This window comes from Brassica napus, chromosome C7 (assembly GCF_020379485.1).
Source record: "Brassica napus cultivar Da-Ae chromosome C7, Da-Ae, whole genome shotgun sequence".
NCBI classification, from domain to species: domain Eukaryota; kingdom Viridiplantae; phylum Streptophyta; class Magnoliopsida; order Brassicales; family Brassicaceae; genus Brassica; species Brassica napus.
Window position 1 is genome coordinate 1,882,282 of NC_063450.1, and position 27,527 is coordinate 1,909,808.

Consider the following 27,527-nt stretch of genomic DNA (forward strand, 5'->3'; position numbering starts at 1 on the left):
ATAAACACTAGATTTAATTATTCCCTAGCTCCTTGTGGATTCGATCCCTAAGTACTACATCTGAACCTCTTTTGATGAGAGTAACACTCCTTAGGGTAATTTGAGTGGTATCACTACGTAACGACCAACCAAGACATTCCATCGGTGGCTACGTAGCGACCGACCAAGCCTTTTGTTCGGTCGCTACATAGCGACCGATCCAGCGCAGACCGGGTCGCTATGTAGCGACCGAACTGTCTCGAACATCGATCAACGGGTACGACCCAAATCCGTGCATTCTCGTTTGTTCCTCAATGCTAGCTCCCATTCAAATCATCCCGATCAAAGTTACCGTTGAAATTTTGCAATAAAAACCGCGAGAACTTGTTTTTGTCGAAAAGAAAATCGTAACAAACGTTTCATGTCGAAAGATGGCCCAACGAGGTCTAAAACGCGACTACAAGCCCACTTACGATTCTTTAAGAATGAGCTCGTAGATACTATGGCGGTTTATGTTTTCATTTTATAAAAACATAATAATAATAAAAGATAAGTTTCCGCATAAAAAATGTTAAGTTTCCGCGGATAAACATGAAGATCAGAAAAAATAGAATATCTCCATTTTTCACTTAAGACGGCTTAAGGGCAGGAAGGGAAAAGCTAAAACCGACCTTGGAGGAATATATAAGGAGTTCTAGGCGAGAGGCACAAGGAGAGAACTTTTCAGAGCAGACTTAGCACTTGGGGCAATTTTAGGCAACTTTCTGTTTTTGTTATTCAAGCTGCGACTCAATTAGGTCTTGCAGTCTTAGGGTTTTAGAACTAGGAATCTCGCCGACAGCTCTCGTAGCCCAGGCTATTACCTTGTTGTAACGCTCATACGCGGATTCGGAATAAGATCTATTTTGCTCTCTTTTCGATTTCTTATTTTTCTCATCTTTATTTCGTGTTCTGATTACTTAGCGTGTGGTTTAGCATATATTTGGGACCTCTGAGAAAGTACGGTTTTCCTAAATTTCCTTATTAAAACGGAAATCGACAGTGCGAATTTCGGTTCCCACAAAGACTAGTAAACACAGAATTTAAAATCTTCTCCGCTTTCCTTTGTTTTACCCTAGTCTACAATAAACATCCAAACTTCATCTCCTTATTGATTAACCACTCTCTTACCACAGAATGCTTCAAATATTTATTAAATCCGCGCATATTTCAGAAGAAACACGACATATTAAAGATTGCATCGAGAAGACCTTTTGCTCTTAGGATACAGAGCTCTAGCCTTCTGACCTCTCTTCACCCCTTTTTGCATTGTTACCTTATCTTTACTCTTCATACGTTGCTCTAATATCTCATCTCCCATTAAATCACCTTCCACCAAAATATTAACTTCAACTTCTACATGATCCTCTCCCTCATCTTCATTAGCTTGAACGGCTAGGATATCACCTTCCTCCACATCCAAACTTAACACTGAAAACTTTAGTGCCGAGATCTGAACTACACCAGCATCCCTCTGGGGTGTTTTTGATTGAGACCTGCCCACTTTGTCTGGAGAAACAAGAGCCCCGGCATTACCCTTTACCTCCTTACTATTCATACCATCCTCCTCATCCTTATTTACTGAACTCTCCGTCACCACTTTCTCCAAAACACCAGCATCCGTAGCTTCTGATACAACCTCCAGATTAACATCCTTCACAACTACCCCTTCTTTCTCAATGCTACTCGTCTTCATAGCTTCCCCACTCTCCATAACACCTTGCCCCTCAATCTTCTTATCTCTCTTTTTCATCGTGCAAACCTTCTCAATATGATCACATTTCTCACCTACACTGAGATGGTAACCATGGGTAGTAGAACTCTGCATTAAACTCCTTCCCCTCCAATGTGAAATCAATCTCCCTTGGCAAGATCTTCGACACATCCACATTTACGAACACTTTAGCCTCTTCAAAGTTAGAACAAGCAATAGTCTCAGGAAGAAGAAGCACAGGGAACCCCACAGTGCTAGTCATGAAGCTTAATGCCTCCCAAGAAAATAAATGCAAAGGAACCTTTTTCAAATGGACCCACATCGGAATTGCTTCTTCCACCTACTTCTCTTCTTCCGTTTTTGACGTCCATTTTTTAACCACCATCGGTGCACCAGCAATATTCCACATCCCCCTTTTGATTATCTTCTCACGAGCTTTCGAATTTGACACCTTGAATCTCATTGTCGTAGCATTGACATCATACACCTCCACTTTGGATTTCGAATCCCCATAGCTCCAGATCTTATTCACGAACTTTGGCAATACGTGGCGCAATATCCAGAAATTTCCTTACGACAAAATCCTCCCACATAGGAGTTGAATCCGAAAGGATCCCATCCGGAAACACCACCTTATGCTTACCATCCTTCGATTTAACCTCAACCTCATACTTCTTCAGACTCCTTTTATCTTGCACCACCGAAACACAACTTGGATCTCCCTTCGTAAAATCACCCACCATCGATTCCTTCTCAACCTTAGAGGCTTCACAAACCTCCTGAATCTCCCGAGCTCTCCCTGGAGGCTCAGATGAACCTGGCGAAGAAGCCAAATCGATCAGAAAATCCCTAGACTCTATCTCAGTCGAAATCGCCTCAAAATCGCCTTCTTACCAAAATGCATAGTTACCTCATAGCGATTTCTTGAACACTGATTGAAACTAGCCTATAAGTCAAATTCGATATCCAGGAAAAGATGACCATTGCACAATATGTAACTCTATAAATGTATCAAAAATTGATTAAGTCAATTGATGTTTCGGTTGCACATAGAGTAGCACAATACTATGCAATGATATCAGAATAAATTTTTCCCAAAATTCCAAATTAATTATTTTTCAATGGTAACTTATAGGTCTTCCAAATCAGAGAATTTATAAGCATAATAATTAATTTTTCTTTTTACTACGCCTTCTTGCTCCTGTTTTTTAGTAATAAGTAATTTTTCTTTTTGCTTCTCAAAGTCCTATTTTTTCCTTTTATTTTAAAGCAATTGACAATTCATGTGATATGAATTTCTGTGATCCCAATAAATTACCGTAATTCCAATTGTCAATTAACAAAATGAATTGTGAACGTATGAATGTCTAACGATATGTTACAAAGTGAATGTATGGTGTATTCATTCAAAAAAAAAAAGAATGTATGGTGTAACAACATTGTTCAATGTCTGTTAACGTGACACGGGAAAATGGTGCCGTTTTACTGTTCAAGACTTTTAAATTGTCGTTTTACTAGTTCAATTTGGCCTACATAAATTATCAAAGAAAGTAGAAGGCGTGCTGCAAGACATCTGGAGTAAAAGAAACGGGCCATAATGAGATTTTGTTCAGATATCTAAAGCAAAAGAGCTGTTGCAGAATTTGATCAAAGAAAAGCAAACATCTAAAGCAAAAGAAGTGTTGCAGAGTTTGATCAAAGAAAAGAGGTTCCATGAGTTCCACAAGTCACAAAAGCATGGATTTGGATTTGTCACAGTAGGTGAAACCGATGCTGCTGTTGTGTCGTATAGATCAACTGACTCTGCAAAAGAAATGACACGGAAAATAAAAAGCATGTACGGTGGTGCGCTAAATAGACGGGTTCTGTAAAAAGCATGAACAAAAGGGTTGATGCCAAATCGTGTAATGTTGCAGTGATTGAGATCACTTTCATCCTCTAATTTAAAAACCAGTCAAAACTAATCTCAGAGGTCAACAACAACAAAAAAAAGACATCGAAAACAAGAGTGATAGATGTTACCAGTAAGTAGTAGGCGTGCTACCAACTATTGGAAGTGGAACAAGGCTTGGGAAATATAGGTAGCCCACATTAAGCGTAACATCCCCGCCCTCCCTTTCGTTCACAATCGTAGACTCAAACCCTAAACCACCCTCCTCATAAAGTTCACAGAAAACAAATTTGTCAAACAACATAGGACTTTCCGCTTTGGCTTCTACTAGGCACCATGCCATGACACCATTGTTTTTCCCAAGCGTGTAAACAGGATGAGAAAAATGCCTCTGCAAATTTGGGATTCTAGCACTCATAGTAAATTTCCTCGTAAATGACTCCAAATTACTCTCTGTCACCCAAACTTCAATCACTCTGGTAGAAACAGATTGCTGGATGAGAGAGAGGCGATCCCTCTCAAAGCTTCCTAATCTAAGCGTTCCTTTCCCGTTATTAGGACAGTCCACAATAGATTTGAATTCTTCCGTGGAGAAATCAAAACTTAGAATGAAAGCCACCGGTTTTGAACTCTCTTGTAAACGCTTCCACGCAACCCAATACATCCTCCCATTGATAGACAACCCTTTACTCCAGCTCTCTATTATCCAGTCTCTCTTAGCCTCAACCGTTTTCCAACTATCGGTTCCGAACTCATATATCTCAGCCTGTTGTATATCATCTCCAGAAAAGTGACTGTTCTGAAACTGTGCCCTGTGAATAAACCTCAAGACTTTGTAGCTGTCAGGAGATGGTTCGTTGTATCCAAGCCCATAGAAATCAAAATTCGTGAAACCACCGGAGGGAGGGTTGATCCATCTCGCTTTGATCAAAACCGGATTCCAAATTGCTAGCTTGGCATCCATAAAGCTACAAAGGACCAATCCTTTGCAGTGAACCATAGAGGAAACAGCCCCTGCACCACGAAAATCCTCTGGAGTTTCTAATTCACGCAGAACTCGGGTCCCCGGATTCATTATCTGAACGGTATGGTTGTTATCTACTCTGATGAAAAACTCCAGTGCTTGATGCATCAGCAGCTTGTAGTTGTATGCATTGATTTCTTTGTTCACCGTTCTGAACCGCACAAGATCTTCAACCTCACACCTTGATAATATTTTTCTCATTACGTCAAATGGGAGTGGCACTGTGTAGGCTTCCTAAAAAAACAATGCAGAATGACGATATTCAAAGTTAGACACGTGCCCAATCAAAAAGTAACACCATGCAGACTGTCAATTAGTATTTCATCCACTCACAGAGGTATTATCTTTTTCCTTTGCAGATTGCTCATCCGATGTATGAGCTGCTTCTCCCAACACATCTGCTTGAACGGATGGTCTAGAGAAACAATGCAGGTGACTTAAAAAAATCGGAAACTAAAAGAATAAAATAAACGCAATATAGAACTAGATAAGCTTACCTCAGATCAATGGGTATAAAGTGATTCGGCCAAACTTCTGCGAGCCAAGTTGTAAAATCTTTAGCACGAGGCTGCACATCAACTGATTCGGTGATTGTGCCATCCTTAGCAGGAGGCTGCAGATCAAGTAATTCGGCCAAGCTGCGACAGGAAGAAAAGATACATAAGTATGCAGGGTATATATCAAAATGGATGTGAAAGCTTGAGTTATATAGTTACATTGAGAGAAAATAATAGAGGTCGGAACATGATTTCTTCAGCTGTTCATGAGAAGATGCATTGTCTCCACTAAGCTCCAGTTTAGCACTATCTTTATCCATTTGGACAAGTAACTGTCAAAAAAAAATGTTGAGAAAAAGGAAAATAACCGAAAAAGAAAGGAGGAAACGAAGACATTTATAAAAGGTGATGAGTTATGGATTTAACCTCGTTCTCACACTGAAGGAGATCGGCCAGAGCAGTATAATATGTTTTGAAAGCCATCTTGCAACTGTTCTTCAGTTCTTCAGTGACGTCGAGACCCTTAAAGAACTAGAGAAAACCTTGGTCACATTTAGCTAAAGTACAGGAAAGAAGAAACAGAGATGGGATAAAACATAAGTTAATCTAGAAAAATCTTCCATGCTCAGCGAAATCAATTAGCATTGGCACATAAAGTGGGATGCTAGCTCTGTCTCTCAGTCGTTCAACACTGGTAATATCCTTAATAACATTGACGAAGATGTCGCAATCTCTGATTACTCCGACATAGTAGAGCACCAGAAGAAGTAATAGGATCTTGCTTTTTTTAAACCAGTCGGCATTTCCAGGAGAGAAGACTTTCAAGAAACTTTGTTTTAAACACGGAGAAAACTCTTTGTGCCGCTGATGAAGTAGGGAGCAAATCTGTCAAAGCATACAGGATATCAGGAACAATATAAGGCATTTAAACATGCTCTATGCTACTTTTATGTGGCGCAGAAGAAAGAACAAACTGGGAAGAACCAAGAAGGGCAAGGTATTTCAACTGAAAAGGAGGTTTGACATAAACTATACAGAGAGGAATGCTGATCACGAGAGTTGCAAGGAAAAAAGAAAGTGTCACTGCTGATCTACTCCAGTCGGCAACATCCTAACAGTAGATAACTTGGTACAAATAGAGCGTGTTTGGATACTGTAAGAAAGTGAAGCCGTAACCTGAGCAGCTGCTTGTACATTTGAGGACATGATTACGGCCTTGCAAATGGCATAAACTGCTTCACTAGTGCGAACATTTACACCTCGCAGATCATCCAACGTCTTTTCTAGCTCCTCCTTATCCATCCGCTCTAAATCCTGGAGAAGTTCTGCCGTCTTCCTGCTACTAGTATCCAGAGTCCTCAGATATGCTGAATCAGGTCGTTGAGGGTTGAGATTAAGTTGACGAAGAGCCATTATAGCATCGTGACGAGCAAGAGCTTCCTACAATATCGGCAGAAATCGAATTAAGCTTTTGGAAACGAAAGATTCATAGTAAAATTCATCCTAATCCCGAAATCAAACCTCGTCTCCCCGTCGTCGCCTAGTTTCATCCATTAGGGTTAAAGCCGAAATTATGAGCGAAGCAGGTGACCGCTTTCTTCTTTTCGATCATATTTATTAGGTTTTAGTGTGTTCACGGGCTGGGCTGGGCTTTTTCCTTTCTTTCGGTTCAACTTATAAGTTGATTGACCAAAATTATAATACATTTTACACGCGTATGTGCGTGTGTGTTTTATTTTAGGCATTGGCCAGCCTTGGGCATTCGGTTCTCAGTTCCGGTTTCAACTTGGTTTTTCGGTTCTAAAGACTTATGATTCTTCACCGTTTAATTTGGTTCTAGTTTGGCCTTTTTTCGTTCTCATTTCATCCTTAAAAATGAAAATTTTAAAACTATATTTTCAATAAATTTACTCAAGTTTGATTTTTTAATCTTTCATTAAGAAGTTTTGAATGCTTGGAGAAGATCAGCAGAAAATCTCACTAGATCTATGTACGATATTCAAAAAAATCAGATCTTTTTCGCATAGAAGTTTTCTGATCAACGCAAATGTTAGTTTTACAATTGACTATTTTGTGAATTTTTCATGTAAATCTTCTCTGGAAGCCTACAAATTTTCCTTTGTAAACGTAAATGAGACTTCCACATCATATGGCTCCATCCTGAGCTTCCGTCGTCGGCCCTTGTCATTAGACCAAAAAGAAAATCGAGTCAATTTCCCGAAAAAATTACGAAAATCGAAGTTAATTTTGAAATTGGCCAAAATTTTTGAGAAATTTGATTTTTTTTTCATAGAAAACTGCTGAAGAAATATGTTGTGAGTAGATTTTTTGAAAAGTCTTCTTACTATTATATGAAGTCTTCAAAGTGTCGCAAGCAGTCTTCCAAGATCAGTTTTGCAATTAATTAGCAAACCTTTAGAGAAGTCTTCTCTATTTTTATTTTTGAGATTTTTGCTCAAATCTAGGTTTTGAGGACAGAATTCTTGGGAACTTTTTTATACTTCTGTAGAAGTCTTTTTTTTTATAAAGTTGAATATAGTCAATTGCAAAACTAACCTCACAGATGTGTTAACCATAAGTTCTTTTGTTGTCCATTTTTATATACGACTAAAATACTCTTAGTAAAATCTCTAAGTATAATCTTTATTTGAGTGTCACAAATGTTCAATATATTGTAATAATAAAATGTCTTGATATAAATGTGCAAATTACAAGAACTTAGAATATTCTTAAACATAGCTTCATTATTTGATATATTTTCAAATTTTGTATAAGAGAGTTCTTATTTATTAGAAAGATTTTTGAGATTTAACAATTAATATTTTTAAATGTATTTGAGAGGAAGTTATGGAAGTTGATTTTTTTTGAATAAATAGGATGAATATTCTATAAATCTATAATTAGTTGAATTTTCTGTTTATACATTAGATTGTGTAACTGAAAGGTACAATTCGTGTGATTAATTTTAAAGAAGATAATATATTGCAGCAGATCCCAGATTTTAATATTATAGAAGATAATATATTGCAAGAAAATTCCATTACTTCTTTTCGAAAATGATTGTTTTACTTATTTACAATATTGCCAATATCATCATACACCAACCACCATGAACAAAAAATTCAAGCTCTAAATGCACCTAAAATAAACATCTACATCTTCATATTCTTATTTCTTACACACACAAAGCATTTCTCTTTCATTTTCTTTCTTATTTCATCCCAAAATCTCAACTTTTTATTTCAAACTTTAAAAGCTTATTAGAGTTACTCAAGTTCATTATTCTTGGTCAAGAACGACTGGATAACTTTCATTACTAAGTAATGTGTGCTTGGAGAAGCTAAACATGAACCACACCGGTTCTTTTTTTTCTTTTTTTTTTGACAGCAAGAAATTCACAGACTCATGTTGACTCTGTAAACCATGTTGGTAACTCCGCATCCATGTGAACGACAAATGACAGTTGCTTCCTTGCACTACGTGCCAAGCTATCCGCCCGAAGATTTGCCATCCGAGGTACATGAACGATGTCTAAGTTGAGGAAACTTCCTTTGAGAAGCTTGATATCTTCCAAATAGCTTTCAAATGCTGGTCATTCTTCTCGTTCCGAAACCATCTTCACCAATTGAGAACAATCCATTGTAAACGTAACCTGGAACTTCTCTGCAAGTCTTCTCTACCAAGGAGACTTCTACGGAAGTCTTCTGATCAATGCATAGGTTAGTTTTGCAATTAAATTTCTTCATGTTTTTTAGAGAAGATTTTGCTGGTAGTTTTCAAAAATTTTCTTTGTTAACAAAAAATAGTAGACTTCCCTGGAAGTCTTCTCGGATAAACATGTTAGTTTTGCAATTGACTGAATTGTGTCAAAAAAATAACTTTCTATTAAAAATCTTCACGGGAAGTCTTCTCAGCTGTCGATGGAAGGCTTCTCATTGTCGGTGGAAGTCTACGCAGGTTAGTTTTGCAATTAAAAAATAGAACTTAAACATTTAATTTTAATTAGAAGACTTCATCGAAGTTTTCCAGATTTTTATTCTGTGATTCTGGTCAAACCTTTGGTTATCAAAAAAGACGTTTTTGGAAGTCTTGTGGCAGAAGACTTTCACGGAAGTCTTCTTTGAAAAAGTCAAATATGGTCAACTGCAAAAGTCAAATATGGTCAACTGCAAAAGTAAACTCTGCAGATTTCCACCGACAGTGAGTAGACTTCATGTGAGTGTAATAAGTCTTCTTTGGAAGTCATATTCAGGAAGTCTTCTGAGAAAAGGTCAAATACCTTCAAAAAAAATTTCAATTGCAAAAACTAACATGTTTATCCGAGAAGACTTCTCTGGTATTTTTGATGCAGCTCAAATCAACCCTAGAACCAATTCTCTCAAATAAGAGATCACATATAGTACTTAAGGATGAAATCCACAGGGAGCGAGAGAACACAATATATTATATTTTATGTAAGATTAATGATGCGCCCTGGATCGAGCACCGTCCTGTTTGGTTCATGGACACGGCCCAAGGTGGCGTTCTTGTTTACCAGCTCGATCAAACCGAGGTTTTCATGTTGGATCTTGCCAGTCCTACTGCCCGTGTCATTCCATCTGATCATTCCGTCCATGCTGATCATAATTTCCCTTTGGATCGTGCTGATCAGACCGTCCGTCCAGACCCATCCAATCACCCCGACTGTCCAGAACGCGCCTCGTCCGTCCTGCTCGTTACCGCGAAGGAACCACTTGGTTCAGACAAACCTGGACGTTAGTCATTTATGACCAGATCTGGAACTCAAGATATTTTCTACTTTGTCTTTAATTTTTAGATCCAGATCCAGATCTAGATCTAGATCTATCATTAATACTTTTCATGTGTTTTTCTACTATAAATATGCAAACACTTCTATCAATAAAATCATTCCATTTTCTTTCAACTTTTTGAGTCTTTACTCTTTGTTTTTTTGTTTAGAACTTTTCTAGTTTTCTTGGTGTGGTTAGCTCCAAGCAAACGCCCTTGTCCGTTGGTCTTGTGAGTCATATCAAGCAACGGTTCAAGATCGCCTCTTTGTTGGACCGGTGAGTCACATCCGGCAACAATCTGGTTCGGGAATATCAAAGGCCACTCTTTTCCAAATCCGGTCGAGTGATCCTTTTAAGGCGTATCAAAGTGGTATCAGAGCCACTCTTCTGGTATCTCTTTCCATTTCATCTTTCTCATCTATCATATTCTTCATTAAAAAAAATCTTCTTCTATATATCTTGAATCTTGGCCCCTCATTACCATCCATTTAAAAAAAAAAAAGATCTACGATTTAAAAAAAAAAAGAGTTTCAAGTTTGATTTGTGGATTGGTGGTGGAAGAGAAAGCCTGCTGGCTGAGGAGAAATCCAGCCTTTGAGGTGGTTAAAACGGATTCCAAAAGCTAAATCTCTTATCTTTCTCTCGTTCCAAAAAAAAAAAATCCCCTTGTTTGCTTGAAGTTTGTCCATTGGGATTCCTTGATCTGTTCTCTTAGAACATTGAGAAGAAACTTGTGTGTGATCACCTAAATCTGAGAGAAACACTTGAGTGGGTGAGATTAAACACTTGAGAGTGTGAGGTTTTATTTCCTAACTTTTGTGTTGAGATTTTCAAGTTATGATGTTTGGTCTTCAAAGGAAAAGTAGCAAGGAGAAATCCCCAGAACAAACTATCTCTCAATCTTCATATAAATATTCTTTGAATAATTTTGATGAGTTTGTTAGTGTGCAAGATAGGCCAAACAGGAGGTGCAATGAACCTTTCAACTCGTCCCAAGGTGAAGCTGATCCAAAGAGGCGATTCCTTCAGTTTGTGTCCAAGAGATATGTGACAATTTTGAGAAGGGAATGATGAAAGCCCTCAAGGACGTCAGTAAGATCCACATGAATAGCACATCCACACGTGCACCTGTAGCTGAGCCATCATTGTTCATCAGTGAAAAACCTAAAGGTAAATCTGAAACCCATGTTGAAGAGTTTAAAGATTTTTCGGATTCTTTATCTTTGATGAATCTGATGAAGAGCCAATTGAAAGCTTGTTTACTTGTGAGAAAAATTGTGATCTTCCTTTTCTTAAATCTGAGTTTATGAATGATAATGAACATACTAATGTAGAACTAACCATTTTGCAACCGGAGCACCCGAGTAGTCTTGTTTTGTCTCAACAGGTTTTTGAGGAAGAGCCACTGGATTATCCACATCAAGGACCACGTCTTGACACTAGAAACCCCTTGGATGAGGATCTAGGTCCTATCTTTGATGAGGAGGACGAACATGGCCCAGTCTTTGAAGAAGAAGCAACAAGCATCACCTCCATCGTCATGGATTGCCATCTATGCTTTGATCCCAGCACAACACATGCCTATTTGTCTCATGATCTTCAAGAGCACTGTGGGAAATCTGCTTTGATTAGTTCTCTGCCAAATATGTTTGTAAAGATCAGTTCTCATGATGTGATTCGTTTTGGTCTTGACAAGATGAAAGATTTTTGTGTTTCAAAATCTGTTTTGGAAAACGTAATTAATTCTTTTAAATTGTTTAAACCTGAGAAGCTTCTTGATCAAAAATGTTTTCAAAAAGGCAATGGAATCAGTTGTGACTTTATTTTGAGTTTTGATCACTTCTTAAAGCACAGCAAAAGCTTTGATCATTTTGAAAAATCTCTTGAGCTTGATTTGAAACAAAATGATTTTTGTGATCTTGATTTTTGCGATTCTGTTTTGCAGCCTGATCTTGGATGTTTTGAAACTAATAGAAATTGGCATCTTCTGAGATCATTTTGTGATAATTGTGTTGTTTTGAGTTTTAATGACATCTTGGTATACAACACCTTCTTTGACAATCGTTTAGATCAATTGATAGATGTTGTTCAAACTGAACTTACTCTTTTGTGTTCAGATGTTGAGAAGGATATGCATGTTCTGAAAATGAGTAATATTGTAGAATGCCTTGAAATCATTCTGGTCTGCAATGTTTACTTTGATGTTCATCTTGAAAGGCTTAAATGTGTGCTACTTGTTCTTGGAAAAGAGATCTTGATTTTTGAATTGAACAAGTACTTGTCTTGCACATATGATCCTGGTCTTTTAGTGTTTGTTTTGAGTATCCAGGAAAGACAGGTTCATCCTCTGAGAAATGAAATCATTGACCTTTCCCAACAGCCTGAAATTTGGAGAAGCTTTGTTGTCCAAACCGGGTATCTTGGAAATGCCAGCGATAGGGGTTCAGTCCAAAACGGATATCTCAACATTCAGAAGGTCTTTTGTCATTAATCCAATTTCCCTGGAAAGACAACTCACCAAGGATTCACTGAGGCTTGGAATAACTTGAAAAGCTTCACGGATGAAGGAGTTATGAATTTTCCAAACCGAAAGTTCTCCAGCCCGTCTATCCGCGAGTACCAGACTTCTAAAGGAGATTCAGGCCCAAGAAAGAAGCGGCCTGAGCCAAAACCGATCCTCCATCAACCAAAAGTGTTTCCTGTCTAACCCAAAATCACTTTGTTTTGAATGAACATGATAAGCATGATCATTTCCAAGGAGAGCAAGCAATGATGGACGCCAAAGGACTTGGAATTATTTGATGAAAACGACTTCAAAACTCCAAGGAAGTTTCGCTCCAAATTTATCCTTCAATGAATTTTACTTGTTTTTAAATTTATTTTTGTCTGATTCATTTTCTTTTGATTCAGGTAAAATGGATTTGAGGACAAATCCTTTTGAAGAGGGAGAGTATGATACGCCCTGGATCGAGCACCGTCCTGTTTGGTTCATGGACACGGCCCAAGGTGGCGTTCTTGTTTACCAGCTCGATCAAACCGAGGTTTTCATGTTGGATCTTGCCAGTCCTACTGCCCGTGTCATTCCATCTGATCATTCCGTCCATGCTGATCATAATTTCTCTTTGGATCGTGCTGATCAGACCGTCCGTCCTGACCCATCCAATCACCCCGACTGTCCAGAACGCGCCTCGTCCGTCCTGCTCCTTACCGCGAAGGAACCACTTGGTTCAGACGAACCAGGACGTTAGTCATTTATGACCAGATCTGGAACTCAAGATATTTTCTACTTTGTCTTTAATTTTCAGATCCAGATCTAGATCTAGATCTAGATCTATCATTAATACTTTTCATGTGTTTTTCTACTATAAATATGCAAACACTTCTATCAATAAAATCATTCAATTTTCTTTCAACTTTTTGAGTCTTTACTCTTTGTTCTTTGTTTAGAACTTTTCTAGTTTTCTTGGTGTGGTTAGCTCCAAGCAAACGCCCTTGTCCATTGGTCTTGTGAGTCATATCAAGCAACGGTTCAAGATCGCCTCTTTGTTGGAACGGTGAGTCACATCCGGCAACAATCTGGTTCGGGATTATCAAAGGCCACTCCGCAACCTTTGTGCGACCCCTCATTCCATTAGATCTCCTCTTCGAATTCATATCTTTTCCAAATCCGGTCGAGTGATCCTTTTAAGGCGTATCAATTAAGCTAGGTAAATCTTATACAATAAAGGAGAGTTGTCTCTCTCCTTAGGCTATCCACATCACCAACTACATAGGGGCAATTCATGACATATAGGGGCAATTCATGACATGTGTCATACTATAATTCTCGGATTTTGCTTCCTGTTAGCGTCTTGCAAAGTGGGTTTTCATGTTTGCAGAGGCCCAATAGGTAATTTAGGTATTGTAATTGATTCAGAATAGGTCCAAAGGCCCCATAACGCAACTCCTACATTCCAATCCGACGATTCAAAGTTCCCAGCCACCGCAACCTGTTCGTAACCGTCGACGTTAAACTTTGCAATCACTACAAGCTTTCAACGACTTCTTAATCCTTCTGCATATAATACATATATGGACTAGAAGGCATGAATCCACGTATCTCATCGTTTCTCAGTTTTCTCCTCTCCAAAACTCTCCAAAACTCTCTCTAAGGGCGAGTTTGACTATGGCGATTCTTTAACTGATTCTGTCTGATTTGAAGGCTGGTCTTGTCAGCAGGCTCCTTTGTTGTTGGGAAGGAATAAGGTCGAGAGCTTATTGGAATTGAAAAGGTAATTTTTGTCAACTGAATATTTTAGATCTTAAAATTATTGGGAAATGTTGTGTTGTTAATGGTTCAAACAACTGAAGTTCAATTTCGTTGCGGAAGTGGGTGTGGATAAAAGTGTTTTCAAAGAATTTCTCTACCGAGTAAGAGCTCCGCGGTGAAGTTGGTCGTGTCCATTTTGGATACACTTGTGTTGCTAATTACACTTTCGCATATTTAGTGTTTTCAATGGATCAATCCTAGATTTTTGGAATTGATTTATGGGGGATGATGAGTACTTTTACATAGATCTCCCCTGGCTATAATTTGGAAGTGCTCTGATTTTTTAGCGACGTTTTGGGTTCTTGATTTTTAAAATCGTAGAATCCAGTGGTCAAGTTTGTAGGAGTTGTAAACGCGAAAGAAAAAGTTATAGCAGAAACGATGCATCAACTCTCCCTGGAGATCAATGAGGTTAATAAGAAGAAATTTTATAATGCAAAAATGTGGGTGAGCCAATGTTGAATTTCAAGGAGTTGCAAGAGTTCAAGCATGTCGTTGATGATGCCCCTACCACTACTACAAACTTGGCTGAAAATAAGGTATGACTACAAACTACTGTATATAGATTAATAGAAAACTTTGATCATGAAAATTTATTCTTTAGGACAGATGAGCATGAATCTAGATGGGGAACTTCCATGAGATGATCCACTACATTACTTTGCTGTTCATGCTGTCAAGAGCATCCAAAACAGATCTAACTCTTTGCTACTTTATGAACTTCAATAGGGTGTGCATGCAACCCTGAGGTATGCCTACATGAACAAATTAACGATTCTGAATTGCAAGAATGTATGGTAGATTTGGCTGTCCTGTACCTAACATATTTTTGCAGTCTTTTCCCGCTTCAGGTTTGAGTAAACTTTCTGAGTAGTTTCATATTTTGTTCCAACAGACCTTTTTGAGGTTTATGGAGCTTCGTAGATGACATCAGGACTGTCGTGTATACACGCTTTGGAGATGTGTGCTTTTTGAGCTGTGAAACATGACTACTATATAGTGGAGTTATACGGGCATGAGATATCTTTCAAATGGAAAACCTCAGAAAATGGAAACGTACATCAACACATATTTCAATCCGCTATCCTAATGGAGTTTATAGAAGGATGATCTTCTTCTTTTTTTTGATCAATAGAAGGAGGATCTCTAAAGGTATCTTCTTTCTTTGAAATTTTAAGTCTATATATATAAGGAGAAATATCCAAAATAGCACATTTATAAGTTTATATTACAAAAATAGCACTCAAAAACTAAAATGACCAAAATAGCACATTTCTAAGTTTATCGTTTGAAAATTTTAATTTTTTATTTTTCAAAATTTGAAATCTTATCCCCAAAACTTCATTTCTCAACTTGAAACCCTAAATTCTAAACCCTAAACCCTAAACCCTAAACCCTAAAATCTAAACTCTAAACCCTAAACCCTAAACTCTAAACCTTAAACCCTAAACCCTAAACCCTAAACCCTAAACTCTAAACCCTAAACCCTAAACCCTAAATCCTAAACTCCACCATTTAACTCTAAACCCTAAGTTTGTGATTTTTGATAAAACATTAAGTGCTATTTTTGTGACTTTTGACCTTGAGTGCTAGTTTGGGAACAAAAACTTGATTTAGTGCTATTTTTGTCTTTTTCTCTATATATAAGCTCCTCCAACTTTATCGTAGCAAAAAATGATGAATATGATTAGGAAAATATGATTATATGAGATCAACACGGGAACCATGTGTTTGATTTGATCAAAAGGTAAACAGTGTGTTACATCAGGTAAAGAATAAGATTACTGGGTTCGTTGGAGATAGTTGGAATTATCCAAATTTGTAACTTTCGGTGACGAACAGACAAGTGGTGACTAAGCTAATGGTTTGTGTTTCCTTTACGTACTTGAAACATCCAATATAACCTGTTGTTTCCATCATATAGATTAGTTAGCTAGCAAAGGACTCTAAACTGATGCGTTTTGGAATATATGATGTTTTTGGTCGACATATATTTCTGACTTTACAAATCAAACACAAGAAACACACGTTAATCGTCCGAATCAGACCCACAATGTCCAGGAATATTTTAAAAATGGTTACTTAATTATTTACTAAATTCATAACAATATGAATTCAATCGGTTTTTCGTTTCCATGTTCAACCTTGATTAGCAACACTTACAAACCACCATCAAAATGCGAAGGGCATGGGGTTTTGGAATTAGGATTTAAAATTTAATAAAATAAAAAATAAATACTAAAAAATGATGGCTGACCAAGACGCATGTGCCATACACATTGGAATTTCTGACTCATTGGAATCGATCGACACCCCCACTTTTCCATCGATCGATTCCAATGAGTCAACAGTGACCGATGACCGCAACAACACGTCGCTCGACGTTGATCAGCTGGTTGACCATTTCGGTCCACCTAATCATTGTTACCCACACTTTGCCTTCCACCCTCCAAGCAAGAGAGGATGTGATGATTATTCCATAGGCAGTTGGGCAGACAGTGGTTTCCATGAAAGTTTTGCAGTTGACACTGTAATTACTTCACCTAACGAGAAACATACAGAGGAATACGATGAGGATTATTGGAAAGAACGTGCAATAGAAATGTCTTTGCAGGATGAAAGATTTGAAACACATAAGTTCACCAACGTTTCCAACATCGTTCGACGAAGTGCACTCCACATCGGTCGATACCCACCCTCGTCCAGCAAAACAACCGCTCACATCGATCGACACCCATACAGGAACATCGATCGATATTCGCGCTGCAGCGAAAATTCAGGAGCAGGAGAATATTCCCTCTCCAACTAGGTTTATAAATACCTATTTAAAATGTTTTGCACCTCTGAAACCACCTCCACACACCAAAGCAGACACACAAGCAGAAAAGATGAACACTCTTCCATCTACATCAACAGGAAAATCCATGAAGAGCAATCATCTCAAGAACAAAAGTTCTGCAGAAATTATTCTGCCCTCGATCGATGCATCTGTATCAACATCGATCGATACTACTCTAAACCCTAATCTTTCTATTTCTAAATTGAATGATAATGCAAACATTGATTATGGTTTTCTAACACCTGATGAATTTGGTATTTTCAGGGACCCAGATGGCAACGTACGTGCAATAGATGGAAGGATCTTACAAGTGTCCATAGAGGACATAGCAGATATCCTTCAAGTGGCCAATGGACCTGACAACCTATTCTCACAGCAACGTGGCACTCCAGCAGTCATTCAAACCGATCCAAACAAACACGTAGGAGTCGCCACAACAAAAATCAATCCAGATCTTTCATACCAACCAAAAAGTCAACCATCGATCGACGGGACAACTGAGACAGGAAGCGAGTGAAATCGCTCGATGGTAAGTCGCCGAGATCGACCGACGAACACATAATCACATCGATCGACGCCGAGTCTACACCAGCCAGCGAGCAGCTGATACACAAGACGATAGAATCAATGCACAAGGAACTGACAGAACTTTCAGCATACGCCTATGACAACATAGGCTTGCACCAGGTCAGCATTGACAACATTCAGGATAGGCTACATAACATCTCCAATGTACTTGAGAAGATGAATGACAAATAGACAAGAAATGATGAGGCCACAAGAAGTTTCATCGCATCTTGGTCCAGAATGTGCAGAGATGACGTGGATGCTTGTTTTCCAACAAGCAGTTGTTTCTCCACCAAATAGCCACTCACTACCACAGTCAAACTAAATGACTATAACCAAGCGCTGAGTGGGAGAGAGTGGGAGACAACCCACTATTAGGTATTTTATTTTTGTTTTATTAGCTAGCATTTATTTACTTTCGTTTTATTTCTTTCAGATTTAGGAGACCCAAGTAGGAGGACCTGAATATCGACCGCCGACGAAACGTCGACATCGCTCGACATAGACAACCACACGACGATCGATGTAACATTTTCCCATCGATCGATATCTAATCCGGTCAGATGTATCTTCCCTACTTGTTACATTTCGTACATCATGAACTATTCCATCATAACTCCGGCTGAGTAATACTGGGACAGTGTAATTTAAGTCTGGGGGAGATTTACTGATATAATTTATTTTATTCTTATATAAAACATATGATCAGCATGACCTTTAACAAATCCCATAGAGAAGAAAGCTTTAGATAACTTCTTGAACCATTGACGTGAAGCCTATTTAAGACCATAGATTGGTTTTCTCAACCGAAGAACATGACGAGAAGGAAGAGAGCCCCCCTGTCTTTCAGCATAGCCTTAGATGTATATCTCTTTCTCAAACTCACCATTCAAAAAGGCATTTGAGATATCAAGCAGTATTAAATACCATTTCTTCGAATCTGCAACTTTCAACAACAACTTGATAGTAGCCATTTTGGCAACATATATTCAGCTCTCGATGGTTCCTAATCTGAAGTTATCAAAGAGTGATGGTGTGATTCATGCTGATGATGGGATGTATAGACGGATTGTGGGACGTCTCATGTATCTAACTATCACTCGGCCTAACATATCTTTTGATGTCAACGAGTCATGTCAGTAGTCTTATGCTCCATGGACATCTCATTTGAAAGTCGTTTACAAAGTCTTACAATACATCAAAAGTACAATTGGTCAAGGTTTGTTTTATATCCATCAAGCGTTTCAACTGAGAAAGGTCCCCAAATATCAATATGCAACAACTCAAAGTTTGTGTTACAAATGTTATTGAGCAATATATATGGATATTTCTTCTGTTACACAGAGTCTTTATTCTTGAGTTTTGAAGTTCCTAAATCTTCAGATATCACATCCAGTCTTAAATATGATGGCTGACCAAGACGCATGTGCCATACACAAACATCCACGACTGAGTTAACTGAGGCTTGAAGATTTTGCGTGTCCAACACATAGAGATTTCCAATTCGTCTACCCTGACCAATCGTCAATGCCCTGGTAGGATCATGAATGAGACTCGAAAAACGAATAAATATGACACGAGAGTTCAAGTCTCTCATCAAAGAGCTGATACTGAGAAGATTCAGCCTGAATTCTGGTATGTATAACACATTTATTGAGACATATGTGCGAGTTGAGTTGAACCTTTGCAACACCACTAATCTTAATCATAGATCTGGTTGGTAGGTTAACATAACTCTCTACTGATGTATCAGTAGATATAAACAGTTGTGTCTCATGAGTAACATGGTGTATAGCACCAGAATCAAGCACCCATGTTTGAGAAGACAATGTATGCTGAGAGACCATTTAAATACCAACAAAGCTATATGTTGTTGATGAAAGAGAGATACTAGAATTAGATGTTCTCGCTTCCATGGTACCAGTTGCTGGAGATGATTGCAACTGAGATGTGAAAAGAGCGAAGAACTGCTGAATCTGATCCTTTGAGAGACTACCAAGCATATTCTCAACATTAGAAGTCTTGTGCTCGGTAATAGGAGGTGAACAACCATTAATCTGAGCAGCCACCGTTGGAAGAGAGTTAGACTTATCCTGAGGTTTGAATTTGGAAACGAAGCCTGGAGTAAAGCCATGCTTTTTATAGCAATGTTCAACAATATGTCCAGGACGCTTATAGAATGAACAAATAGCTTGTTCATTCACCAATGGAGGAATTTCAGAGACTTGAAACGTAGATGGAGAAGGTGAAATAGAAGAGAATCCCTTATGACACATCTTGATCCAAGATATTATAAACTTCCACCAATGAAGGCAAGACTTTCATCATAATAATTTGACATCTAATGATCGCATAAGAATCATTAAGACCTGCCAAAAACTTCACAATCTTGGAACGTTCATTCTTCAATTGATGCTTTGCAGCATTACCACATATACAAGGCTGATCCGGTTCATCATAACTCTCAAGATTATCCCACAATTTCTTCAGCGTATTAAAATATTCAGAAAGATACATTGAGCCTTGATGAAGATCATGTACCTGTTGAGTAAGATTAAAAGTTCTCGGAAGATTTTTCATGTAAAAAAGACCTTGTAGGTCACACCATATGTTAGACGCAGCATTCAATCGGAGAATACTGCGATAGATCTGGTTAGATACGGAATTCAATAACCATGACTTGACCATACTATTGCAGCAAGACCAAATACGAAAACTAAAATGAGATTCTTCAGGACGAGTGGGAGTTCCATCAATGAATCTTATCTTGTTCTTAGCATCTAAAGCAATTTTCATCTCAGCACTCCAAGCATCATAGTTTGAACCATCGAGTTGTATGGAGATAAGTTGTAAACCTGGATGATCGGAGTTATTCATGTACAGAGGAGACTGAGTGATATCGGTGAGATTCGCCATGGAAAACACGTGTGATGTATCAGTTGATGGAGCAACAGAAACCGGAGGAGAGTGAGTCACGGCGTTCGATCGAGACGAGTTTCGAGTAGTACTGCGAGGTATCTTGTTTATGGACACCATCAGAGCTCAAAAACGATAGATAAGAATAAAAAAGGAGCTGAGAAACGAAATATCAAAGCGGAGTCAAATGATAAAAGAGTTATGTGATTGGTCTGATACCATATTACGTATTGAGAACGAGATCAATGAAGAACGAAAGCTTTGGAGAAGAAGAAGTTTGTTAGAAGAAAATGTATATTGATCTGTTAATCCTATCGGTTGTTTACAAGTTAAGGTGTTTATATACAATACATATTTACTAAACCGAAATAGATAAACTGAACCAGCGAAAGAGAACCAATTCAGCCTAACTAAATAACCCGGGTTATACTTCAATAATCTATTTTGTTGATATGGAACCAGATTGGTTCAGAGTGAAGTATCCTTGGAAAAAAAGGAAGATGTAGTGATGGATTGATCTGGGTTGATTTTAATAGAGATTTAGATGAGTTGGCATCTTCTATATATGAAAGATGGTCCGACAAAACTCTATCGAATCATCTGAGATCTTTTCAGTTTTATCAAGTGACGTTAATAGGGAGTTTGAAGAGTGCACAAGCCTTTGGAGTCTAGACTCGCAGTGCTTGTTATGTAGATTAGCCATGTGATTGTATTGTTTGCTATCTGTCTTAGCTTGTATTTTCGATAATAATGAAATATATAGAAATAGAAAAAAAAATAAATAAAAGAAAAAAAAACGTATGATGTGATTGACATTTCTTAAACTGAACCGATTTAAAGGTTTTATAAAGCCAAAGTACACACAAAATAAGGCAAAAAAAAAGGGGGTCAACTTGAAAACTCAAAACACATATTGCAAAAACATTTAAATAAGAGGCGCTCCACTGGGGTCAGAGGGATTGGCTTGGACTTGTTGATGGTCTGATTCTCGAAGGCATCTTCGAGAGTCTCCATGTGTCCCGCATGTAAGACTGCTTAGGAGTTATAGACATCCTCTTCACGTCGTTATCAAGAACGGGGTCATCATCGTAGTCCTCATCATTGTCTGTATCTCCAGACACTATGACTTCCGCAAAAGCTTCATCTTCGTCATGAGTCCTTTTCACCATTGACCAGTATATAAAGTTCGGAGAGATAAAGCTTCAACATTTGACAAGTAACAAACGGGTGAGTAAAAATTATATAATGCAACTACTTGCACATCATCGTATTCAACACAAGAAGAATCTTTTTCCAATGATTTCAAGATATTCACTAGAATTTGCATTAGAGATGCGCAAGCCGGGGTAACAACAACAAAAATAGAGTTCAGATAGTGAACCTGTTGGAGATTTTGAACAAGCACGGGTCGAAGGAGAAGAAGCCACCAAAAGCACGAGAGGTCTCAGACTCAGGTAGGTCACCGAAAATGAAGGCTTCCGAGACAATGAACAGACCACCAGCTTTGGCTTGTTTAAGGAACTCAGAAACTACATATGGATTGCACTCCTGTGTCACACACAAAGTTAGTGCAAGCTTTACTGCATATGATACCGTGGTGAGATAAAACCGACTCCAGTGACACATGAGCTATGGGCGAGTTACCTTCAACGGGTTTAGTTTGTGAGATAAAACCGACTCCAGCGGTGTAAGCAGCAACTGGAAGCGAGGAACATCTAGGATTGATCTCATTCGGAAGCATAGCACGTACATGATTGCCTGAAACAGTCACAGTTATTACTTGATATAACCAGACGCAGATAGGCCAAAACAACTCCTTTACAGGGTAAATATGATTGATAAGTAGAGACGTAGAAGCAATAAGATGGTTCTAAAGTTTGACTATACCTGACATCCAGAATAGAAAACTAGATGGCCAGAAGAAGCACCAACATTGTATGTTCTGCAGTAATCCGCACACTCATCCACCAGTCTAGGAAATTTCAGACACGAGAGAAACAATGTTACAACGAAGTGAAACATTGAATAAGATCAAAATAATCTTCTTTTTGTCAGCCTCTTTCTACCTTTTTAAAATTCTAGCCACAAAAGAAGCATGCAAAAACTTTCCACGAGACAAGTAGCTGGCTAGATAATCCACTGCATTCGTCCTGTTTAGTAAGGGGGAGAAAACAAAACCCATGTAAAAGTGGTGAGTCTGTTGAACAGAGAACAGAATTAGCTTGATGATATCTTGCAGCCATGAAGGATAAGATGAAACTCACCTAGTAACTCGATCTTTGTTGCTGGAGAGAAATATGGCCAACAGCTTACTGGCAAATTTCACACCACAATCTTCAGGATCTAGTGAGCACGCATAGAACAACAGGAACTGCAGACGAAAGCAAAATGAAACACATCTCATTCCAACAACGAAGTAAAGTGTTAGGAGCCTAGCCTGACGAATCATCTAGATAAGCCTAAGGCATGACATCTCATGCCGATGATGAAGTAAAGTGTTAGGAGCCTATATATTACCTGTGGAAATTTTGGTTTGCACGTCGTCAGAATTAAGTTCTCAAACAAGTCGAAAAGAATTTCAAACACCTGCGCCGAAACCATGAAAAACAGAACCGGAAAAAAAAAAAAAAGATGAATGCATCTACCAGTAACCACAAAGGAAGGAAATGAAAGGAAAGATATGTTGATGAAGCACAAATTGGTGACATACCTCATCCAGACGACCAGCATTTTGACAGGATTCAAGATGCTCAAAAGATAGGACCATTAATTTGTCCAGCAACTCGGAGACTTTTGAATAATTCTGATTTAGAGACTGCACTGGACACTGCAAAAATAAAAATCGAATTTATGAATCAAAATCCAAATTTTCATAGCAAGAGAAAAAGCATCTTGTAGTCACATTTAAAACCTACCTCCTCTCCTTCATTCATGGTCTCTTCAACTGCAACTTCAAGTTCCATATCAAACAAGCCTAAAGTGGAGTCATCTTGGGGAATATCATCCCGCTCAATTTCCACCTACAAAGATGATAAAGCACATCATTCACTTATCATTTTACTTGGTGGATATATTATACTTGAAACAGTTTCAGTCCACTTACATCAAGATCTAGCAACCTCAGCATTATCACCCTAAGGATCCGGTCGCCAACAACCTTTCCGATTGAGCTGTTCTCCAACTTCAACGAGGCATCCACATATGTCACTAAACCCTGCAACCGCAAGACAAATGAAATAGTTGTCAACCACAGGTATAGGCTCGCTGTTACAACACTGACTAAACTTTTTTTTTTCTTTTTCTTTTTAACTTACATGGCCTTTGTTGTATATGTTAGGCATTCTCTTGACGAGTATGTAAAGTATTTGAGAGGGAGCCGGGGGAACTAAATAAGAAATCTTGTGAAGAGCAGAGTGCACCAAGGAAGGAACTTCCCGCATCTTCTTATTGAGTATGTGGGGTTGCGAGAGTAAATTAAATATGAGCATCTCCAAACAACAATTCAGATACTTTCCCCTAGTAGTGGCCTAGAGATGGAAGACAGCAAAAACTGTCAAAGCAGATAATATATATATATATATATATATATATATATATATATATATATTTGAGGTTGACATGAGGGGAGCTGTGTACCAGTGATATAATTAGCTCCAGCAATGCATATACTACATTAGGTGGGTGATCCCAAATTTTCATTCCAAGAATCTAAAGAAAATAATAAAAGTCAGAGAAAGAGGTAAGGTATGTGTGAATTCAACTCTAAGCTTCATGAAATTAAAAAAACAAAAAAAAAACTTACACGAATAAGAAGCTCTTCATGGTGAGCAGCATCTAAGAAAGTAACAGAGCGTGATAGAAATTTCAAGAGTGTCTGCAAAGCAAGTAAGAGTCAACAATATATGTCTCAGCAACAACAAATTTAAACCGAATAAAGGAGAAGAGAAAGACACACCTCTTGCTGTGCAACAACATCGACATGAGATTTGTTTTGAGTGTTCAGTATTTGAACAAGCTCAGTATACTTATGGGTATCCTCCTGGAATTAGCAAAAGACAATACTTTAAAAGAACACACACAGAAACATATATGTCTATACAAATGTGAAGAAGCAAAAAGACTCGCACTTTTGGCTGATGCAAGGGCCTCCCTAATGTCAGACACACAAGCTGTGTCTCTTAACTCAGCATCTATGTAATATTTCTTCGATTGAAAAACCTATTAAGCAAAACTTAAACAAATCGACTCATCAACCTGTTATCAACAATGGAATGATGTATATAATAAAATCATGGATCAAAACACGCTGAAATGGGTGAAGAAGAATCAGAAGTTAAAGATTTTCCCGAAACAATTCTTTTTCGCAGATATGTTAAAAGTAGACTAAGCAAAATTAAGTTCCAGAGCTAGAAAGCAAACGTTCGGACAGCCCCAGTAAAAACAAGTTATAGTTCCGGAGTTCAGGATAAGAGTACGATTTAAGTTAAAACACTTACAGTGAGATACAATTAAAGCAAATGAAGCTAATGTCTCAACACGGACACACAAACACGAATCGAAAATCAAAGATGTCTGAGAAGTCTTACATCGAGCTCGAGCGCGGTGGTCTTGAGCCAATTCGGGGTTGAACCCGATGCGGAGATTCCCTTTCTACAAAAGACAAAAATGACAAGAAGGAGATAAGAATCACAAAACACCTGAAGTCAAGAAAACAGATACAAAGATTGATAAGATCTTGACTAACCCTGTAGTGTTATAAATACATGATATGGATATGTGGATTGCTATTAACCATCAAGGAGGTTTACATCCGACCAGACTATCCGGTCCGTCTACACCTGTCTCCGGTCCGTCTACATCCGCCCGAGACTAGTCAAGATGAAGACTCATTCAACCGGAGCATTTATGAGCTTTGACCAAGACTATATCTTTGTGGTCAATATGTAATAAATGTGTAGATACTCTCCTTGTTGTAAACCCTTATGAACCTCCACTATATATTGATAGTGAGAGCTAATGAGAAAGACACAACTTTCACAACAACACTTCTCTCATATTTCTAACACGTTATCAGCACGATTGTGCTCTCCACCTGAGAAATCTCTCTCAGCCGGCGATCCTCTTTCCGGCCAGCTCCTCCGGTGCTCAGCCTTTGCTCCACCGGCGCTCAGCCTTCTCTCCACCAGGCCACCTCTCTCTCTCAAATTCCGGCCAACTCTCTCTCTCTCTCTCACGGTGGTCCTCTCAGATTCTTGTGGTGAAAAAGGTAAACAAATCAAAACCTTGAAATCTATAGAACACCATTATGTCTGAAACAATTCTAGGATCTATATGAATCCATAACTTATAAACAATCTATGGATTTAAAATATTGATCTTGTTTCTATGATCCATATGATCCATATGGAACTTGATTCTAAAAGTATCTTGAATCCATAAAACTTAAAATTCTCTAAAGGTTCTATGTTTCTCTAAAAACTTATAAACTTATCAAAATACCTAAAGATCTACATGAATCTTGTTTATAAAAACTTATGAATCATAAAATTATTAGAGAAAGCTTAAACCTTTTTGATTCAATCCTTTTGTTTGGCCATTTTACCAGATGTGATAAACATAAGTGTATAATCTGGCCAAAACAAAATTCCATCAATCCCTTGCTGTGCCATTTTCGGCCAGATCTCCTAAAATCAGTCAACCCATCAATAAAATCGAAATTAAAATCATTCATTGCATATCCTTGACTATTAATATTTATTTTGTAACTATCAAAGTTTTAAAAACCTTTTATGATTTTTATAAATGCATAATCGATTTTATAAATGCTTGTTTGAATTTATTAAGTGCATATCTTTGACTGAAAATTATTTCTAAAGTTTTATAAGCCATAGTCTTGATATGTCATAAGGTAGAATAAAATATGGTTGAAATCATTTGAAATCATTTGATCATATTGTTAATTAAACCAACCATGAACAGATTTTATATCATACTGAATTTTGATCACATAGTTTGCTAGTTAAAATAAAACTTGATCTAGTTTCATCCTTGAACCTGATTCTATGATTAAATTATGAACTGATCATTTGTATACCTGATAGTATCATTTAGTAAATCATTAGATCGAACTTGAATCATCCATGAACTGACCTTTGCATGCATCCAACTATCATATTGTTAAAACTGGACATAGGTATCACATAATTGAAACCAAACATACATGTTCGCATAGCTTTAGCAATGATGATACTAGTGCGTCTGAAGTGGTTCATGTTGTTTGCATCTAAATGATTCACACTGTTTGCATATAGTTAGACAAAATCGGTTTCCATTTAAAATTTAGTACATTTGCTTTATTCAAAATTATAAACCAAGTTTAACCGATTTTGAAAATCTACTTTGGTTTACAAATATCTTGAACATTATAAAAGTTATTTGTCTTGTCCATGATGCATTTTAATCCATCCATATTGATTGACAAAATTTTTATCTTAATGCATATAAAATATTTTCTGAAAATAAAATGCATAATAAACCATCATTATTATAAATCATCAAACTCCTTGGCATATAAATTCAAATCCTGAATTATATTATGAATCCTTACTCCTTTATGGATATTTGATTCAGATGTCGAAAATCAACAACCTTGAATATGCTTCCCTCAATCTCTCCGGAGATAATTACCTCCAATGGGAGCTTGATACCAAAATCCTCTTAAGGTCCAGAAACCTTGGTGATACTATCACTGAAGGCACTGAGCCATCAGACAAGGATAATTACAAGGCATTTGTTGTCATTCGCCATCACCTTGCTGAAGGTCTCAAGGACCAGTATCTCACAATTGAGAATCCTCTGGAACTTTGGACAGAGTTGAAAACCAGATTTAATCATCAGAAAACTGTGATATTGCCAAAAGCCCTTTATGATTGGAGAAACCTGAGAATCCAAGACTATAAGTC

The 27,527-nt window shown here is 37.8% G+C and overlaps 2 protein-coding genes and 1 long non-coding RNA gene across 7 annotated transcripts; 1 reads left to right on the forward strand and 2 right to left on the reverse strand.

Annotated features, from left to right (window-relative positions):
- Positions 1-3,311: 3,311 nt before the first annotated feature.
- Positions 3,312-6,819, reverse strand: LOC106405999 (F-box protein At3g08750). Its single transcript, XM_013846571.3, has 8 exons — positions 6,666-6,819; positions 6,321-6,584; positions 5,571-6,029; positions 5,364-5,476; positions 5,145-5,285; positions 4,981-5,062; positions 3,755-4,881; positions 3,312-3,535 (listed from the first exon to the last, which is right to left on the reverse strand). Coding segments are annotated over exons 3-8 (1,521 nt in total). The 5' UTR covers positions 5,628-6,029; positions 6,321-6,584; positions 6,666-6,819; the 3' UTR covers positions 3,312-3,534.
- Positions 6,820-13,816: 6,997 nt separating this feature from the next.
- On the forward strand, positions 13,817-21,327 carry LOC106389039. 2 transcript variants are annotated; one of them, XR_007325960.1, is made up of 5 exons: positions 13,855-14,205; positions 14,565-14,782; positions 14,853-14,992; positions 15,139-15,395; positions 17,347-21,327. It is a non-coding gene; the product is annotated as an uncharacterized LOC106389039 (long non-coding RNA). The 2 variants fall into 2 exon arrangements; XR_001277953.3 differs by lacking the exon at positions 17,347-21,327 and having other exon boundaries at positions 13,817-14,205; positions 14,848-14,992; positions 15,139-16,281.
- Positions 21,328-21,333: 6 nt separating this feature from the next.
- Positions 21,334-25,307, reverse strand: LOC106406782 (RNA polymerase I-specific transcription initiation factor rrn3-like). 4 transcript variants are annotated; one of them, XM_048762290.1, is made up of 16 exons: positions 25,152-25,307; positions 24,693-24,783; positions 24,521-24,604; positions 24,368-24,439; positions 24,202-24,273; positions 23,880-24,092; positions 23,669-23,779; positions 23,481-23,585; positions 23,276-23,392; positions 23,083-23,151; positions 22,830-22,936; positions 22,632-22,715; positions 22,453-22,537; positions 22,210-22,323; positions 21,947-22,113; positions 21,334-21,765 (listed from the first exon to the last, which is right to left on the reverse strand). In XM_048762290.1, the coding sequence occupies exons 5-16, from the start codon at positions 24,262-24,264 to the stop codon at positions 21,516-21,518; spliced, it is 1,485 nt and encodes a 494-aa protein (XP_048618247.1). In that variant the 5' UTR covers positions 24,265-24,273; positions 24,368-24,439; positions 24,521-24,604; positions 24,693-24,783; positions 25,152-25,307; the 3' UTR covers positions 21,334-21,515. The 4 variants fall into 4 exon arrangements, with proteins under 4 accessions (XP_048618247.1, XP_048618248.1, XP_048618246.1 ...); XM_048762291.1 differs by having other exon boundaries at positions 24,693-24,796; positions 25,152-25,279; XM_048762289.1 differs by lacking the exon at positions 24,693-24,783 and having other exon boundaries at positions 25,152-25,283.
- Between the last annotated feature and the right edge of the window lie 2,220 nt (positions 25,308-27,527).